At 34.5% G+C, this 19,989-nt stretch overlaps 2 protein-coding genes and 1 long non-coding RNA gene across 4 annotated transcripts in view; 2 read left to right on the top strand and 1 right to left on the bottom strand.

The window, feature by feature from the left end:
- LOC143213441 (gustatory receptor for sugar taste 64f) lies at positions 1-13,336 on the top strand. 2 transcript variants are annotated; one of them, XM_076433303.1, is made up of 12 exons: positions 1-878; positions 2,528-3,437; positions 4,230-4,483; positions 5,010-5,241; positions 8,757-8,892; positions 10,011-10,210; positions 10,481-10,572; positions 10,824-11,044; positions 11,126-11,294; positions 11,580-11,669; positions 12,582-12,652; positions 12,727-13,336. In XM_076433303.1, the coding sequence occupies exons 3-11, from the start codon at positions 4,292-4,294 to the stop codon at positions 12,639-12,641; spliced, it is 1,392 nt and encodes a 463-aa protein (XP_076289418.1). In that variant the 5' UTR covers positions 1-878; positions 2,528-3,437; positions 4,230-4,291; the 3' UTR covers positions 12,642-12,652; positions 12,727-13,336. The 2 variants fall into 2 exon arrangements, with proteins under 2 accessions (XP_076289418.1, XP_076289419.1); XM_076433304.1 differs by having other exon boundaries at positions 3,308-3,437.
- The window catches only part of LOC143213440 (gustatory receptor for sugar taste 64f), a 21,652-nt gene continuing 14,617 nt past the window's right edge, over positions 12,955-19,989 (bottom strand). The window contains exons 9-13 of the mRNA XM_076433302.1: positions 18,983-19,145; positions 18,424-18,513; positions 17,592-17,684; positions 14,037-14,129; positions 12,955-13,936 (exon numbers count right to left, since the gene is read on the bottom strand). Of these exons, the coding sequence (XP_076289417.1) occupies positions 14,118-14,129; positions 17,592-17,684; positions 18,424-18,513; positions 18,983-19,145 (358 nt within the window). The 3' untranslated portion in view covers positions 12,955-13,936; positions 14,037-14,117. The remainder of the gene's footprint in view (positions 13,937-14,036; positions 14,130-17,591; positions 17,685-18,423; positions 18,514-18,982; positions 19,146-19,989) is intronic.
- Positions 15,981-19,989, top strand: part of LOC143213446 (uncharacterized) — a 9,787-nt gene continuing 5,778 nt past the window's right edge. The window contains exon 1 of the long non-coding RNA XR_013009970.1: positions 15,981-16,330. This is a non-coding gene — a long non-coding RNA (uncharacterized LOC143213446). The remainder of the gene's footprint in view (positions 16,331-19,989) is intronic.

Raw genomic sequence — 19,989 nt, forward strand, 5'->3', positions numbered from 1 at the left:
GCTTCTTGAGTTTGTTACATTTATGAAGCCGTTATCAAAATTTTGAGGATGCATTATTAGTTGTTTTTACTAGAAAACTATATACATATAATACAATTGAGATTGCACAAACATATTACTAGCAAAACGATTCTAATAATTATGAATTATAATTATCATATACTTAATAGCTATGAATACACAGCGGATATTATGCACTTATAACAAAAATGGGTAGGTGTAATTTAAAACAGTAAAAACATTAGAAGAATTTAAAAATACTGTTATATTATTTTCAATCTACGTAATTCGGATAGAAAATTTTTATTTTGCATAAAGATCTGCAGTCTAGCTATGAATATTAAACAGCTAGGCAGACTGAATTAGAGAACGTATTCGCGATCACGAAAATTCTATTCTTATCATTTGGTCTGTAACAACTTTCTATTGTACAGATCTAGAAGTGGTGAAAAAACACATTGTTAAAGTGCCGGTAAACGAGATTCCTACGTTTACTAAACTTCGCAGAACGAACTCTAATTTCCTATACAGAACAAAATCATCCGAGAAACATATACTTTTATTGCATTTTACCACGAAAAAATCAAATAAATATACCATTTCAAAACCGCAACGAAATCTCAATGAATATCGAATCCAACGTATATAATCAACATGAAATGCGAGGAGCTAGTAGTATAACTACCTATCTGATCTGGCATGCATAGCGCAGGTCCGAGTATACACTTCAATTTTTCTGAATCAAGAAACTTTCCGTGTTAGTATCCTTTGACACTCTCATACAGTGAATTCCTCTTTATCCCGGCATCGAATTTGACTTGTTGCATTTGTTGTCGTCATTTTCTGCAGTGTAATTAATTTGCTAAGCTCCTTATGCGGTAAGTAGAATTTATTTTAAAATTATGCAGTTCGAACAAGCCGATGCACGGTGCAGCATGCTGTGCACAAAAATCGAATTTATTGTTGTTCGGTGATATCATCGGTCGTTAAATAAACTATGTAAATGTAAACATTAATTCCTGAAAAAATCTATCTTTTCTTTAGAAAGTAATTTAAAAGAAAACGGTGTGTTGTGTTACATTGTTGTATAAGTTTATTAATTTTTTTTAAAGAAATCCATACGTAATCGTGATTTAGTAGATGAATATTATGCAAAAAATTTGATGTATTGAATATAAACAATAATATAATAACAATATCTAACAAAATGGAAGAGAAGATTAATGTTTACTGTTCGACGCTCGATAAAAAATTGGAAGATTGTTCCCGAAATCGGTATTATTTATTGAAACGTTATCGCGCGTGGTTAAGACATTGAAATAAGTATTGAAGATATTTATAACTCTATACATATGCATTTTTTTCCGAATCATCGTTTAAATGTCGCACTGTGCAATGCTATGAAATCGATAATATTATGAACTGATAAGAGATAAAAAAGTAAATCATTACCGCTGCCGGCAGCGGTTAATATGTAATTTCTGCAAGGTTGACCTGTGCAAAGTGGTTCGTGTGTACAGTAAAGTATGGATCATGCAAAGTTTTCTTTGTGTAAATATTTGTCACGTTTTCCGTGCTCCAATCAAATGCAGCAGACATTTGTTACCACATTCAATTAAAAAAGAAATGTCAGTCGAAACTAATGTTTTCAGTTTGCTATTTGGATAAGGATGTTCGTATACATGAAATTTTTGTTAATAATGTCAGGTATTAATCAAATCCTAGAGTTTTGTTCGGCCGCACTTGCTTGATGAGACCCTTATACTGTTAGAGGGAGGTAATAGGAACGAAGTTGCATAAAAACTTTAGACGCGGCGAGTTAACATGACTTTGAAGCGTCAACACGTTACTTGATATCCTGGATAAACATTTGTCACTCCCATTCCAGGAATATACCGCATTGCTAGTATCGGTTGAACCGAATGCGCGTCACGTTATAGTGTATGATAATTAATTAAGAACCGTGTAATCGGCGACAAATGACGCAGCCACGATCTAGGGTTTTTTAAAGTTTCACTGTGTTGCTTTTCGTAATTAAGGTTGCCGATTAACGTCGTATAATTGACCGCGATCGGAAGCGTGTGATATCCAGATGCGTTCTGCAAAATAAAAAAAGGGACGTCTCGTTTGCGTGGCGATAAAACATTGTTGCAATTAATCATGTCGCAATGTTTCATCGATACAGTTATACTATTTTTAAGCTAAACTTTTAAAAGTGATATTCACGGAAAAATTGCGATCCTAAAAGGTGTCGTAGATATCACGAAATTAAAATAAAAAGTTTGTGTTTCCATCGTTACGAAAATTGTAACATTCCTACATAGAAATACTCATAAAATTAAAAATATGAAAATAATAACAATTAAAAGTTCCATTGAGAACATTGGTGAGTATATGTTTATTGCAGAATCTGTAAAATTCTGTAATCTTTTCAGACATGTGATAAAACTTCTGTTATAACAATAATATTTTAAGATAGAGGTATAGTTTTTAGTATAAAAATTATACAATTTGTTTTGCTTCTTAGCTCCTACAGCGAGGCGAGTCAATGAAGATAAACGAAAAGATCTAGGTGTTCTATTTTTAACTATCCCAAAAACGTGGATGAATCTGACTCTGTTCGATTTAAATGGCGTCACGTGCAATTGTTTACAGCTACTAACTCGATGTTAAACGAACTGTAGTAATTGCAAAACTAGCGTGGGAGGCTTGGAATGTGTAAACGGAGCTAGTCTGTATAAGTTCTGACCAGGATTTTCGAAAAGCGTTTTATAATAAAAATAAAATTATCCCCATTCTGTGGTTTATACAGAACGAAGTATTTTTTAGCATTGTTTGACGAAGTTATTTTGGCTGTAGTTTATTAATAAATCCCAACATTGATCGGTTCTTAAAGTGATTGGAGTTATACGTATATATATATAATGTATTTTATAAAAAAAAGACAGTTCAAATGTTTTAGTAATCAAATTTTAATTTTGGAATGATGTACAATAAACTAAAAATTATTTTTGCCCTGAAAGTGTCTTGTTGTTTATGTGCATTTTAAGTAAATTTAAATGCATTTCATTTTAAGCAAATATTCTACAAGAAAAAATACATAACAATAATTTACTTTACATTATTGAGTAATGCAATGCAAGTAATGCAACTAATTTTGCATTATTAGGTAATTCCTTCAGCCAATATGCAACCCAATCGGTTTACGTTAAACCTACCGAGTATTATATTATAAAATTTTCCAAGCATTACGTGATCTCTGAATGTTTAATCCCATTGCTTATTTGTTTTCTACATCTGTTATTAGGGCACGCGGGTGTTCAATGATAAAAAGACATCGCAGTACAATTTAGATGAACGATGATCTAGATTTGAACAAAATACTCATTACTGGAAATAAATTATTCAGATCGGTGAATCGAAATTGTGTGGGTGTTGTAAGTATTTTCTATTGCATACACGTAGACCAGGCCCGTGCAATTCCTTCCCCGTTGTCGTTTCACGACTCCCACCACCAGTGTACCTGTCCCCCACTATCAACTATTTCATGATGGGGAGGACCTCGGAGTAGGGAGAGGAGTCGTCTGTGCGCGAATCGCAAGTTTCCCAGACCTGACGTAGACAATATAGTTTCCCAACGTTTGCTCTAAAGAAAAGAGAATGTTAAACTGAGTGTTTTATATTCTTCACTTTCAATCTAATTTTTTAAACCTTCGAGGATGAATGTCGTCATATTGGAAACATTAGGTATCCAATTTATAAAGTTGCGAATAAATTATATAATTATTCAAATAATAGCATATCAGAATCTTCAAGAATAATATCTTTTATATTTTAAAAAAATTTTTGCGAAGATTGAAAACTTTCATGCATAGATAAATTTGGATAATAGAAATAAGAAAGGGGTTGCGCCTGTTAACCTTTAACTACCCGCGCTGATGTAAAAACTACGACAATTTTCTTGTCCCAATACAATAATATATGTACTGTCCAGAGCACGAGAGAAAACTAGCGGGAGGGGAACGGGGCAAGAGCAACGCAAAGGCAATCTGAATGGTCAGGCTTCTTTCCCCGTTCCCTGCCGCTAGTTTTCTCTCGTGGTCCGCACAGTACTCAGTCACACGCAGTGATACATGTGGTGTACTGAATACACCGCGCGGATAGTTACGTGAAAATTCAGGGCGCGGGTAGTTAAAGGTTAAGCTTGTAATTATTCCAATTTTTCGCAGGATTATGTCCGGATCAAAGTACAATGGTTGTCAATACGAATGTGCATCTCACAATTTAAGTCATGCTTTTAAAGATGGAGATGATCTCCCTCAATGAAATTCCGAGTAGAAGTAAGAGGCCGAACCAACTAATTTGGCCGTTGGCAGTGCAAAGAAAATATGACAACATTATTGGGGAGAGAAGGATGAGTGAACAAACGCGTTTATCTAGGGATGAGTATCAACGTCGACGAAACTATTCTCCACATTCTGACGTGAGGATCTACTGTTTAGGAAACTGTTTTTTAATAAAAGACTGCGGATCTTTATGCAAAAGTTTTCTGCATCAATTCTGAACAGTTCTACAAATCCGAATTATCAGTGTTAACTAGACAATTATGTATTTCTGTGTTTAATCAATTTTAACACGTTGAAGACAATATGAACGAGTTTCTAAAATTATCTTGTGTCTCTACTGCAGAGCCACGAGATTAAGACTTGTGTCCCCACTCTACCAACCGACGCGTTTCCGGGAGAGAGGGTAACTTTTTCCCTTTTCGTGCTCCCACCCCTCGTCTGGCGACTCTGTTCTACTGTCACTTATTCCGCCAACTTATTTTTATCGTAAATACATAAAGATCCATAATCTACTAACAAACATTTCTAATATTTATTTTCCGAATATGTGGTTGCAATATATTTATTGTTTTAAGCAATTATATTAATTTGAAAGTTATGCTTCAACTTGCATCTTTAATTAGAATAATTTATTAACGATGTTATTTGTTTTTCTTTTCAAAGAACGCAGAAAGTTTCCACTGTGCAATTGGACCTATTTTAAACATGGCTCAAGTGTTTGGCATATTTCCGGTATGTGGGGTGCGATCTCCATCACCATCGAAACTTCGTTTTAGCATGATCTCGTTGCTCAGCATCTACTCTTCTTGCATCATTGTGATGCTATTTTTCGCGACAGCCGTATCAGTGATTTTCATGCTGAAATCTTTAAACTCTGCAACTTTCGAAACTCGTGGTAGGTATACCTCTTCAAGCATTTTTTAAACTGATATAACGTATAGCCTGGAATTTTCCTCTTTACTGTCCAAGTTCTTTGATCATGTACACGATTATTTACTATCGCATTTATTTATTGCGTTCTGTGCTTTATTCGTGTAAAGATGCAAATCCATCAACTGTTATGCAAACGTGTTAATTATGTCTGCAAAGGTTTTTACAGGACACCAATTCCATTAACGATTGCATGTTCTGTGATGATTAGTATTGTGAGACTGTCTCGTGAAAAGTAGAAACTACTCCATGTTCTTCTCGTTGTTTGCGGTTATTATGTTAACATTAACAGCACGTCCTTTCATTATAAAGAGATGATTGCGAAATATAAAATTTCAGTATAGCGTTCCTGGGTTTGCAATAACAAATGACTCTAAAATAGGTTCCCATTTATGCTATCAACACTTTGTCTAAATTGTTTACCTCTCAAAAATCAATTTTTTTATTAATATATTAAATATAGGAAATGCAAGAGAGTTTAGAGTCACACACTACATTGTATATATATATAATTCTAACTTTCTAGTTAATATTACATAAATTACGTTGTTATTCACTCCCATAAGGACAGCTAGCCAAAACCAAATTTGATTAGGATCTACACAAATCATTGTTACGATAAACTTTGTCTTTTCTCGTATTATTGTCTATTTTTGTTATATTCAAATAAGTTATTTTAACTTTGCGTGACTTGTATGGCCATTGGCGTGGCATTTAATGTATTACGCGATTTCTACTTTGATTAGAGTAAAAGTTTCATGAAAGAAACAGGAAATAATGCCACCCTCGCATTGCGTGAGGTGTTGAGTTGTGAACGCATTACGTATGTGCCGCTACTTTGCAAATCCAGATATCCGGTAATATTGTTTAACGAATCGTTGGACAAATGATTTCTGGGAACCGGGGTAGTTCAACCTTTTAGATAAGAATCCGTGACAGTATAGAAAATTGCGATTTTATGTCTCTTACCCGTCGAGTAAGTGAGCACTATCGAGAGAGGGAGAGATAGAATCATAGTTCGCGTGACAGTCGAAACTCTGAACCCCTGGCTTTGACTTATTGACGTATTTATTACTGTGTAACACAAAAGCTGTTGTATTCTTCATCGTGCAGTCACGAAAGTTTCGTCAAGTGACTAGCAAGATTTCTCTAGTAAAGTATTTACTAAAACCAAATTTTCATCTTCTACAAAACAAAAAAGTATTCACGAACATTGATGTACGATACTACTAATCCAGTAACAAAGCATGTGTGTTTTTAATTATGTTTTTATCGAGCCTTATCAACATGTTTGTCACATTTGGCTGATTAAAATGAGTCCAAACACGATATAATTTGTATGATATTTACTTGTTTAATACACGATATAGTGGAACCTCGATTATCCGACCTAATTAGTGGAACACCAACTCGGACAACAGGACCGTTGGCTAGCTACAGTGCTAGATTAAATCTTTACTGATTTGCACTATAAATTGTGTTGTGTATGGGTCGTTGTAATGAAACACATGTAACTGATAACAATTCAGATGTCAGTTCGGATAATCAAGGTTCTACTGCTTTGATGGGAAAGTTTGTCCGCCACAAACAAGAGGCATCCGTCTAGCTTCCCCCACTCCCTTGTGCTTTCGTGGTCGGCTACGGAGGGACGTACGAGGGGGAAGCGAGGCACGAGGCAACTTAGGAGCCCCTACCTACCAGTGTGTCCAGACAGGGGTAATCGAAAAGGAATCGGGGGGGAATACAAGTACTCCCTCTCTGATGACGAGAGTAATATGTGACACGTTGCGAGACGATAATAGAGTGAGGCAGAGTGAGGCGAATGGAAGACACGTTGCGCGTGCGCGATAGGGACTGAACGGTGGAATAGGATAGTGGAAGGGGATAAGGTGGAGAGCCTGGAGGGGGAAATGAAGTTGAAACCAATTTCCTTCTGGCCACACTCTCTCTGCTACCTACTAAAGATTAAATATATTTATATTTTGTGCGATTTTTACTATAATACACGGGGTGAGTCACCTAACGTTATCACCTCAAATATCTTTGTTGTTTTCAAAGATACATTAAACGTCTTGAGGACAAAGTTGAATGGTAAAATAGGGCTCATACGATACCAAAAAATGTTTGTTTTTCACCTTCCTTAATTTAAATGGAATCACCCTTTTCTAAACATCTACAATGATAGTCCCTTTCAGTACGAATTCAGTGACTATAATTACTCGAGGTCATTCAAGGTCACGGACAGAAAAAACCTGATGAATTCCTGATGTAACGATATGTGAAACGGATGAAAATGTCGGGCCAGAACTCGTATTACGCTACTTTGACTCATGCTTGCTTCTCGGGCAATTTCTCTCGTACTCACACGTGAATTGACAGCTATAGCTGCTAAAATATTAATTTCATTGTTTTCAGTAGTCATGGGATTCTTTCGTTTACGCTTTCTTACATCTACACTTCCAGTATTTCTAAATAACTTGTAGATATTAGTAAAAGTCAGCTTAAAAGGAGTGTTTCGCTCAGGGTACCTTTCTTCATAAAGCAATCGGGCCTGCAATGCATTTTGTCTACATTCACATTAAACCGTTATCATGTCACACCTTTCAATCATTGAGTAAGACATAGCAGAATCGCGTTTGGAAGCATACTGTTAGTAAATAAATCGCACCGTAATCGGCTAGAGGATGTTTGAAAACATTCCATAGCATTGAGAGAAGGACCTTAGCATCTTTACTACAAGTCTGACTGGTGATAAACGTATTCTGTTTCCATATTTTAGTTTTATACGTTTTTTCAGTCCGTGACCTTGAATGACCTTGAGTAATTATAGTCACTGAATGCGTAATGAAAGGACTATCATTGCAGATGTTTAAAAAAGGGTGGTTCCATTTAAAAAAAATGAAGGTGACCTCGATATCTCTAAAAAAAATTACATAAAATCAAAAATTTTTTGGAATCGTGTGAGCCCCATTTTACCATTCAACTTTGTCTTCAAGACAATTAATGTATCTTTGAAAACGACAAAGATATTTGAGGTGATAACGTTAGGTGACTCACCCCGTATACTGGAGTCGAAAAATGTATCCAATCAATTCCCATGAAAACACCTTCACAATTTCACAATAATTGTCAAATAAAAAATCTAAAATGGGTCATTTGACCCCCCGTGTTAGGTTCAGTGTTAAACAAGTAAATGTGATCCAAATTGTATCGTGTTTGGACTCATTTTAATCAGCAAAATGTAATGAATATGTCGATGAAAGTTTCTTACGATTAGATTTATCATATTTAACACATCGTGAACGAATAAAAAACTACGATTCATTTGAACAATTGTTTATTTTACTGACAAATAAAATTGTGCAACTACGATGAGATTCCATTTAATTAGCATATGATTTTTAAGGCTGTTTCACTACAGAATGTTACATTGTGTAAGTAGATTGTGCTGACTGATCTGACTGACTGATTGTGTTTCAGGTGGCATAGGTACAGCAACTGTCGGCGCAGTGTTCTATGGGAACAGCCTGCTGGGCTCGATTTTATTTTTCTGGCTATCTTGGCGATGGTCGTCCTTCCAATGCGAATACAGGGCTATGGAACAATACATAGATAGGTCAATATCGTGTAGATGTAAAGCGTGACATTAGTGATCATGTTGTTCATCTATTATCAGCAGACACGCGATTTTAGATAGCTATTAATCGACATTACGATCCGAACGGAGGATAATTGATACATTTTCTAGTAGCATGACTGTGCATTTATTTACATATATTGTTTGGCCAGAAAATTTGTTTTTGCACCATGCTTAAGCGAGAGCACGGTTTTGTGACGTTGATAACAATGTAGGACCAGGATGCAATTTCTTTTATTTTTCAATTATCTGTGCGGTAGATTTTCTCAATATGATGCAAGTCTTCTAAATGCCTTCCCTTAAATGTTTGTTCTTTAAAATAACCTTCCGTAAATCATACCGTAAATCAGTGGTCCCCAACCCCCGGGCCGCGGACCGATACCGGTCCGTGTATCAAATGGTACCGGGCCGCCCAAGGAACATTAAATACAATTATTTAAATACGATTAAATTAAAATTATTAAATCAAAACAATCTAAAATATAAACAATCAACGTCCCCCCTCAGCGGGCCGCGGTAAAATTATCAAACGTTGACCGGTCCGCGGCGATAAAAAGGTTGGGGAGTTGCGTAAAGATTTATGATTATTGAATGGCTCAAATTGTATTTTGAATTCGCTGCTTACGCCGCGCCGCCCCGTTATGGTGCCGCCTGATGCGGCCGCCTCTCTGTATCACAGCACAGCACGGTCCTGTATCTGTATTAAGAATTTAAAAGAAAATTACGTTTTGTAGATTTATGTTAGTTCTGTATACTGATCGTCCATCAGCAGAATGCAGTGAGAAACTTGTGGAGACCACGTGATATCCCTACTCCGCGCTACACATCTTTCGCTATTGGCCGAATCGCTCGATGACTGGTGACGCTGCGCTTCTATTTCGATCGTTCCCGCCAAAGCCTACCCGTAAGAGTAGGTTCTCCCAAATCTCCCTGCGCCCCACTGTCGAAATCACTGCCATCTCCTGATGGACGATCAGTACATTTTGAAAATTTTATCGAATGAACAATATCTTTTTAGGATGATATTGCACTTTAGCGAATGATTTTCAATACAAGCCCTTGATTATAAATAATCTCCGTTTCTTTCTTTTGTGCAGCAACTCCACAGAGAAAACAAGTCTTCGATGGAAATTCTTCTTCATAAGCTCTGTTGTGTTGTTACTGGCACTCGTTGAGCATATTTTGAGCATGCTAAGCAACATCGAGAACACCGAATGGTGCGAAAATCGTAACTCCACGTTTCGCGACTTTCTAGAAATTTATTGTGTAAAGTCGAATTTCTTCATCTTCAGTATATGTAAGATTTTATTTATAGGAGAAATTATTGTATTATTGTAAAACCTTCGTTATGTGAGCATTTAGCACGTTTGTTTGATATACGAGTGGATGAAATTTAAAACAGTAGAATTCAAAGAAATTAATCGATCCTAGTTTCTTGCAATTTACATTTTTATTAAAATTGTATGAAAATTGTTTTATGAGAGCATTTTTCCCCTTGTTTAGTTTATATAATGGAGGTTCTACTGTATATGTGTAAACGTTATATTACAGTGATTTTCGATTTCAGTGGACTACAATTTTGGCTTCGGTTTATACATCTTCCTTATCAGTAAAGTGGCAACCTTCACGTGGAACTTTACGGATCTCTTTCTTATGCTGGTACATATCTAATATTTTAGTATTATTATTACATTTCTTCTTTATGTAAGCTGCTTAAAGGGGGACTTTTGGTATTAGTTTACGATTAAGGATGAAAGACAATTAAGGATGGCTTTCATCCTTGTATTAATATTTTTCAATGAAACTTTAAGATATGTACTATAAAAAGTGGTGTAAACAAATTTTCGCTCTGTTAAATACAAAAGTTAGTGAACACTTACAAAACTATGTTTGTTGTACGTGGTTTCTAGATGTCCACTGGTCTGGCTGAAAGATACAGGTCTTTAAATAAGAAATTGGCTATCACTTCGAAAAATAGTCGGTCACCTAATGGTTGGTGCAAACTTCGCGAAGATTACGCCATTTTGAGTTCCATCGTGAAAAGAGTGGACAATTACATTTCGCCAATTATTTTCCTATCCTTTGCAAATAATCTCTATTTCATTTGCCTTCAATTATTGAATGGCCTTTCGTAAGTATACTTATCAGACGCTTTTGGCATTGATTAATTGGAGAGTGATAATGAAAATTGGGCTTCGGCTCTTGCTTTAAGAATTTCGGAAGGCAGCAGCATTTTAAACGCAATATACTTTTTCGGCTCGTTTGCGTTCCTTATCGGCCGTACGGCTGCGGTTACTTTATTGACTGCGAGGATATATGACGAGAGCAAACAGGCGTTACCACATTTGTACAATTGTTCAACGTCCAGCTATGGTATTGAGGTAATTTTTTATAAGTTATTCCAGTAACATCGCATTACATTCTTAAATTTATATAATTTTTTGTTAAATAGTTTATAATAGTTTCTGTTTGAAACCATCATAATCGATAATAATGCATTCAACTGATTTTCAATGTTTTTTAATGTCACTGACATTAAAAACTTCGATCACTTCCTAATAAAAGGAACTATCATCGTGGATGTATTGAAATAGAGTAGATCCATTTATATTTTTACGTACATTTAAGTTTCTTTGATAATAAAGCATTTAACTGTTTTTTAATAGACGCAGAGGCTGCAGTACCAATTGGCCACAGATGACGTGGCACTGACGGGATTGCGATTTTTCTCCATTACAAGAAATTTCATGCTTGCGGTATCACCACATTATTTCGTATTCAGTATTTTTTATTTATTAACTGATTGTCAAATTCCTATTTCAACTTATACTACATTATTATAAATTATAAAGTAGTAATATGTACAGTGAGCCACGAAAGTATTCGAACGCCCTTTAAAACAGTATAACTTTTTTATAATTGTACTAAACGACCTGATGTTTTTGTAAGCAAAAAGATTCTCCAAAAATTACAATTTACGAAGTTGCATGCAAAGATAGAAAAGGCATTTTTTAAAACTTTTTTATTTGAGCACTTAAAGAAAATTTTAAATGTTTGTTTTGTAGATGCACAACATGCTCAAAATTTCATCGAAATCGATTAACATATACATACACGAGCTACAATCGGTTGAAAATGGTGAAAATCATAGTTTCACACGACTTTTGATCAGTTTCTGCTTAAAATCTACAGAACCGTACATCTTTTGATGCGTGTCGTTTTCTCCTGCGTCAACCGATTTCGATGATACTTTCAGCATATGTATAACTAACATAGATCTACAAAACTATATTTTAAATTTTCATGAAGGGCCCAAATAAAAAAGTTTTGAAAAATGCCTTTTTTATTTTTGCATGTAACCTTGCAAATTATAATTTTTGGAAAATCTTCTTTGCATATTATTTCGTAAACCAATGCTTCTAATTGATTATAAAAAATCAGATCGTTTGGTACAATTATAAAAAAGTTATTCTGTTTTAAAGGGCATTCGAATACTTTCGCGGCTCATTGTATATGCGTGTATACTACTTTTCATTTTTAAAAAATGACTTCTGTAAAAATCTGGTTATTGAAACGTAAAAGGAAAATTAAAAATTGCTGAACACGTGATGTACAAAACCTTGAGAATAATGTGTGTTACACTTTGTTTAATAAACGTATATTTACAGATGGCAGGCGCGGTCATAACATACGAAATCGTGCTCTTGCAGTTCAACGGTAAAAGTTAATAAATCGTACGGTGCGTACTCGTGACAATGAAAATATAATACACAGTTAAACAATTTTCTTGGATTTTATTGAAACATTCTTTAGGATCACAATTCATGGCATGAATGGACGTGATTACCTTTCGGTGATATCACCAACGCGCCACGGGTGCCAAACCAAAGCATTATAGCGAATTAGAGTGAATCGATCAGCATCGTTTCCGAAATACATATTGGCTTTCGACACATAGGATGAGCTTCGCCGTTTGGCATAGCACAGTGTTTTACGAACTCGCTACGTATACTCGTCCTGCACTCGATACGAACAAGGATCTACACTTAATGCGTGATACACTTAGGATTATACATTGCCAAACATTTCGGTATTAATATATCAATAATGTACACTACTTTTCTCACCCCTGAACCCTCGTTATCATGTTTCTCTGATATGTGAGCATTTTGTAATTTGTATTTCTATTTTTGGTGCACAGTGTCTTTAATCTTCATCCGTCCCTCGTTTCCAGAGTTTAATATAAAATATAAGGGAAACATAAATGATTAACATTGTTTTATTCTTTAATCCTTGCGTTAATATCCAACATTTCCTACGATTTTTAATAAAATTTTAGTCGTTCGATTTTAAGGTTTTAATGTAAGGTAAGGTTGCTCAAGTCGTGCCCCTTAAGAAAAAACCCGTATAAAACTTAGGATTTATCAAATAAATCGAAATTAAATGTGTTATTCAAAACTTGTGTTAATATTGTTGTTATTTATTATAAGTAGTTTGTTCAAAATTCAAGTGGTACGACTGGAGCAACTATGTATTTGTTGGTGTGTCCAACATGAATCAACTTATTATCCAGGGAAATAGAGATCTATGACGATTTTGCTATTTATTAACAAGAAAATGGTACCCAGGTATTGGCATACATATTCAAAACTAATAAAACAATGTGGAACGATGAGCGTTAAACATTTAATTCATTTTCTATAGAATTGTCTTGGTCGAGGTATTATTTACAAAATATACAATTTGAAAGTTCATACTGCATTTTTATCTTGAATAGCTCTCCAAATATTCAACATCAATATAAAAAACGGAAATTACGTGAACAGATTCTCGAGATGTACATTTTTATCTACTTTATTATATCCTTTATTAAATATATAGTATAAAACACAATAAATGAAATATAAAAAGTGGTCGAGAATTTCTTTCACTATTGCCACATTGGTTGCAAAGTGTATTTTCGAAAATCGTACAATTCATCGAGGCGTTAATTGCTGATCTCTGCGAAATCGTCCAGCAAGAACTGCAATAAACAAACAAATCGGCAATTATAATTGAATGTATCTCTTTTATCCAGTTAATAGTTTTATTATGTACCATCTGTACATAGAGCAAATACATACCTATGAATCGTAAAATGAAAACACGTTCGTGGCCTTGGGGATCTTGTCCATTTAAATCCCCAAGTTGGAAAGCTATATGTATCAGCCTATAGGCTGAAATAAAAATTAATTTAACACACTTCGTAGTTTCTTCGTGAATTTTTCAGTGGCAATCTCGATTATTAATCGAGATATTTCAAAATAGTTAATAAAATATTAAGGTGACGTATCGTATCAAATATGTACATGTCAAGATCTTAGGCTAAATGTGGAGGGGATTATTGCTTAACACATTCAAGACCGGTGACGTAACTGTTGCGTCGTTAACTATGATTCCAACATAATTAGTTAGTTCTTGGATTATAGCCGGAAATATCATGTTACAGATGAAGCGAACTAAGTGTCAATATTCTTGTCTTGTCTTAACACGAGATTAACCACTATTAACATTATAATACTGTAAAAAAGTATCACCGAGAGACAGCATAACAATTTTCTGATCTTGAACGTGTTAATAATAATGTAAAGTCCGATGATAATCCAAGATGTAAAGTCCAATGATCTCTTTGCTGGCATTTTATTTACATTATTTATAAGTACAGTGTAAATAGAATAAAATATATTACATGCATGCTTTTATGTTTCGTAAACAATAGTTGAGACATTCTCGCAATGAATTATAATATATAATGTACAATTAGTTTACAAAAATAAAATCTCGGCTTGCAAAATGGTGTAAAGGATTTTTGTATTTACAAACAACGATTCTGTTAAGCATCTGGAACTTGGAAGCTGTATTCGCAATAATTGAAAATTGTTGCATCGGATACATGTATCAAACGGTTCCATGGAAGAGAGATAATTCTAAAAAGTTATTTTAAAGTTTAGGCTAAATTATCTTAATAGTTAATGGTACGTATTGAGTGCTAATGGTATTACAGACATAATCTAATTGTAAATGATGCATACTTAAGGGGATCGTCTATTCTAGAAATGCATGTTTGCCTCGGCTTTGTCAACCCTTTGCACTCCTTTGTCGAGTGTGACTCGACATCAGAGAAAGAAAAATGTAGATGAAACGGGTTTCTATATGTATTTGGTTCTTCCTTTATTTACTTAATTTCTTATTTTTTAGTTAACCCCCATTCGCCCCCCGTGTCAATCTGATACAGTTTTCCCGAAATAAGTTATACTGTTCTGTTAATTGTACGTAAATTTTCCTGAAGCTTCGTGACTTTTATTTTTTTAATGCGAAACAACCGAGAAACCTAAGTAAATGTTAACTCATCATCAATTTGACTAAAAAAAACATCGAAAAATAACTGTTTGCCTTTTTATTTTGTCGATTTTTTATCACTGTGTCAATTTGACACCGAGGGACAGATGAGAGCTAAAAACAAATATAAGTCCCGCAAATATAAATTACGACAAAGTTTGAGAGCTATATTTAATATAATTAGTAAACAAAATTGTTTAAAATAAATAGCAGTCAAGGAGCTGTCCTTTGAAGTAAATTTCAAATATAAGACATTTAATTTAGTAGTAGGGAGTTGTTGGCAATATAAAATTGGAAAATAATTCGGAGTGCAAAAGCTTAAGGAGCTGTTAAAGAAAAACACGGACCACTCAGAGCGCAGCCACGACGAACGATGGCGGGGAGAGTCCGGCTCGACAGGTAAACACCGCTGAGCGTAGCGATGGTGTGCCGCGGTGAAGCAGTAAACAAGTTTTGGAATGGCAATTCATAAGACAACAGAGACTCATAAACGCGAAAAGGACAGATTTTTTGTCTACATAGAAAAACAGTACGCGCAGCGTTTATGACTCTCCTTTTAGAAAGTTTCTTAATAAAGGACAGATAATATTTTGTCATGTGGTTGCCATAAATCATGGTCTTACAGCGGTCCCTCTCGGGTCCTGTTTTTTGTCCGACCACTCCGTCGTTCGACACGCATAATGCCCCCCTCCCCTGAACCTGTACAGAAAAATCTTGCGTAGAATCAGTGTCGTTCGAACCACGGTAGAGAACATATCTAAAGTCTTGCGAATTTTTATTTGTGCTCCAATACAAGTAATATTGCAATTGTTATTAGTGCTAGCTACCTACGTGTTGGTAAATGTGAACAATGATCGCGAGTGTGGAAAAATGTCACGGTGTGAAATGAACGTACGATTTATTTATCGATAAGAAAGTGAAAGTGAAAGTACAATTCCAGATCGTTGACCTAACCCACACCCCTTAACTTGTCGTATAATCTACTATCTGAAGTCAGCTGTGCAGTTCGTCTCTAAATGGTACATTTACGGCTGAATAGGTGAGTTCTAATTAAATCAATTTCTGTCCCTTCTCTTGTTCACTACTTCACCGCGGCGTGACACTATCGCTACGCTCAGTGGAACCTACCGTCGACGCCGCGTTCTTATTGGTCCATGTTTTTCGTTAATAACTTTTTAACACTAACCGTTCCACGACCGGTCAAGTGAACGATTCATATTTTTTATTTTTCAATTATTGAAATTATAAAGATGTTTCCATCAGAAATCATGACATACATTTATTTATTCAAGCACATATTCTTATCAAAATTGTGAGAAATCTAAATCAAAAGTCTTGTAATTTTTACAAAACAATGTATATCAGTCACCTTTTGTACTCTGTACGGTTGCTGTTAACACACAAAGCCGAGGCGGACATTTTTGCAAATGAAAATGTCGCTTCAAATGACCTCGGGAAGCACGATAGGGGAAATATAAAATAGTTGATAGCGGGGGGGACCGGTACACTGGTAGTGAGAGTCGTGAAGCGACAGCGGACAAGTTGCCCGGACCTGGCGCAGAGCTGGGGAAAATAGTATTTTAAAAATAGTAAATAATAAATATATATAATCCTATTTATTTGAAAATATGTGTACAACTTTGAAAATAAAATATTTTATTTGATGCAGTAATTTTTGAAAATAAAATAATTTATTTGAGGCAGTCATTTTTTAAATAGTATTTTATTTGAAGAATATTGAAGATATTTGTATTTTGTCTTTTTATTTTCAACTGCAGTTTAAAATATTATTGCTGAAAATAATGGTTCGAATTCAATACATTTATGAGTAAACAATTATGATTAAATCGTTTCAGAGTATTATAACAATGCAAAAAGTAATATATCTTATTTCGTGTTTTAGATTGTTCAAATAGAAATATTTTATTTTGTGGACCAAATTGTTGAAATAGAAATATTTTATTTTGAGGTTCAGATTGTTCAAATAGAAATATTTTATTTTCGAAATTGTATATCTCATTTAAAGTACTATTTTCTTTAAGCAAGATAAAATCTAAAATATTAAATAGTATTTGAAATATTTGTGTGTTTCGGCAAATAATGCCCACCTCTGGCCTGGCTCATAGAACGTCTTATATACAGCAGCTTTATATAATATTGTAACATTCCACACGTATGCATACTTCAAGAAGCAAAGAAAAAACTCAGGTGGAATGGGAGGGTGGGAGGGGGCAAATTGGAAAATTTTCTACGCTTTGTAAAAGCGTCTTGGAAGGTGCTTCAAAACGCGTTTACTTCACCTCACAAATCTTCGTTACGTTCGTCGAATCGATTTGCTGAGCATAATTGAACTGGACGAGAACTAATTCATAGGTAACTATAGTCCCTGCAACCTGCAACGTATTATCAATGAGTAATTCCCATTCCATTGAAAGAAGAGGAGGAAAGTGGCATGAAATTGTATAGTTTGGAAGCGGAGAGTAAATTGCGTCTATTCGACTTGTTGAAATTATTTTTGACCTATATCAGAATTTTTAGTGTTATTTAATCAATTGAAGGATTTATTCATAAAAGATCGTCCAATAATGCTAATATTAGAGACACATCGACGCATCTAAACGTTTTCAGGATTCGCGAATTTATGGCTAGCTTTTTTTTAGGAAAGAAGAATATTTAACAATGCTGATGGAGACAGAAAATTTATGAAAATTGATAATGCTAAAAATGTAATATGCAATAACAACGTTGATAACATACGTAGAATAAAAATTGACCCATATCAGAATTTTTAGAGTTCATTAGTTTGAGGCTAGCTTTCTTAATAAATAAAAGAATATCGAAAAAAATTGATCCTCGTCAGAATTTTTAGGACTAGCTTTCACGTAAAGAAAGATTATTCGGTAACGATTAATAAAAAATGTAAGAAATATTCGTCAGTTGACAAAAATAGCCTAATTGTCATGTGATGAACGTATAGAAACTGACCTAACGTTGCCTCAGATTAATGAAGTTAATGTTTTGTTACGTGGATAGAAAAACAGGAAAAACGTTATTCTTCGTGTAATTAAATATCCTGATTTTCATGATAATTCTACAGATAAATGCATAGAGATTATGGTGATTTATACGAACCGTTAACACAAGGCCTCTGGTCACTGAGAAAAATTTCATGCCTGTCAAGCAAATACTGTCCGTCGTCACCTGAGTTAAGAATCTCATTACCTATTAAAAATAAAAATAGAAAAATTTATTTATAACCAACAGATAATTTTTATCGCTTGGGAAGTCTTGGTTAATAGATCAGTTTTTAGACATTAACATAATCTCATTAACACTAATCGGTCACATGACCACTTCCACTTTCCACCGTCTATTTTTTAATTGTTGAAATGATAAAGATGCTTTCATTAGAAAGAGTATTCAATAAATTTCTTCATTCGAGCACACGTATTGTTATACAAATTGTGAATCCAATGAATCTAAATCTAAATAAATTCAGTTTTGTAATTTTTATAAAATGGTTAGAGTGTTAAAGATTTTAGTTTTGTTTACGTAAATGTTGACTATTCGTTTTACAACATGCAATATGTTTGAAAAGAAGTGGATCGACCATGCAATACTTCTAAGATGACACGTTCAGAAAATAATTGTCTACTTAGCATTAGAAAAACGAACAAAATGAGAATCGTACTTCCGTAGAAAAACTGGTTCCGGACACGCTGTACAAAATTGGAGCCGGAAGCAAGGATTCGTCATGAATCGACGCCGCATACAAAGAAACCAATGTTGTCCTGGCCAACAGGAAGCCGAAGGAAAATCCAAAGTAAATTTTCTCAATGATGCCCCGCATCGGACTGTTTCAAAACGTTTAAAATTAGTTAACTTCGTAATTTTCGACGGGAAAAGAACACTGAAAAATAAGGAAGCGTCACAAGTATCAGATAAAAAGCAACTAAACCAGACAAGAACATTGAAATTATTAAGTCCGACCATAGATCGTTGACATGAAAATAAAATAATTGCAATCGATATTTATACTTAACCCATATTTTCTGTGAACCGTTTTGAGATGGACGTCATAAATTAAAGATAGCAGTAAAAGATTAAAACAAAATAATCCAGGACACATAAAGCACGCTTGTTCAACTTGTATTTATTTAATTCTTGTATTTTATTTACTAACAACTTAAAACTTCCTGTATTTAATTTCAGAATATGGGCATATAATTTCTAAGTATAAGTGGTTACAATATTCATTGCTTTAACAATTATATTAATTTGATGGTTGGGACGCGACGAGTGGCTCGCGGCAAAGAAGAAATTGGGCAGGCCTGATATAAAGGATCAAGGCAGTGTGTGAAGACAGTTTCGTTTACGAAATTTTGGGTTGACCATAAAGTCTTCACAGTTTCCTTTTCACTGATGGTGTAACGAGGAAGAAGAAATATTAAAACAAAATGAAGACACCAATTTACAATAAAGTATTAAGTCGGAAAGAAATTCTTGCGGTATTTGTTATTTTGATTTTATAATAAAAACAGCAAGAACTTTCTTTCCGACCTAATACATCAGACTTACCCCTAAAAACATAAAACTGTGCGGAAAGATTTTCTGGCCGAAACTGATATTAAAGTTGATTGCAAAATAAGGAAAAATTGTTCGAGATAAGATGTCCCAAACAAAGCGACATCACGGATC

Source organism: Lasioglossum baleicum, chromosome 11 (genome assembly GCF_051020765.1).
Source record: "Lasioglossum baleicum chromosome 11, iyLasBale1, whole genome shotgun sequence".
Taxonomy (NCBI): domain Eukaryota; kingdom Metazoa; phylum Arthropoda; class Insecta; order Hymenoptera; family Halictidae; genus Lasioglossum; species Lasioglossum baleicum.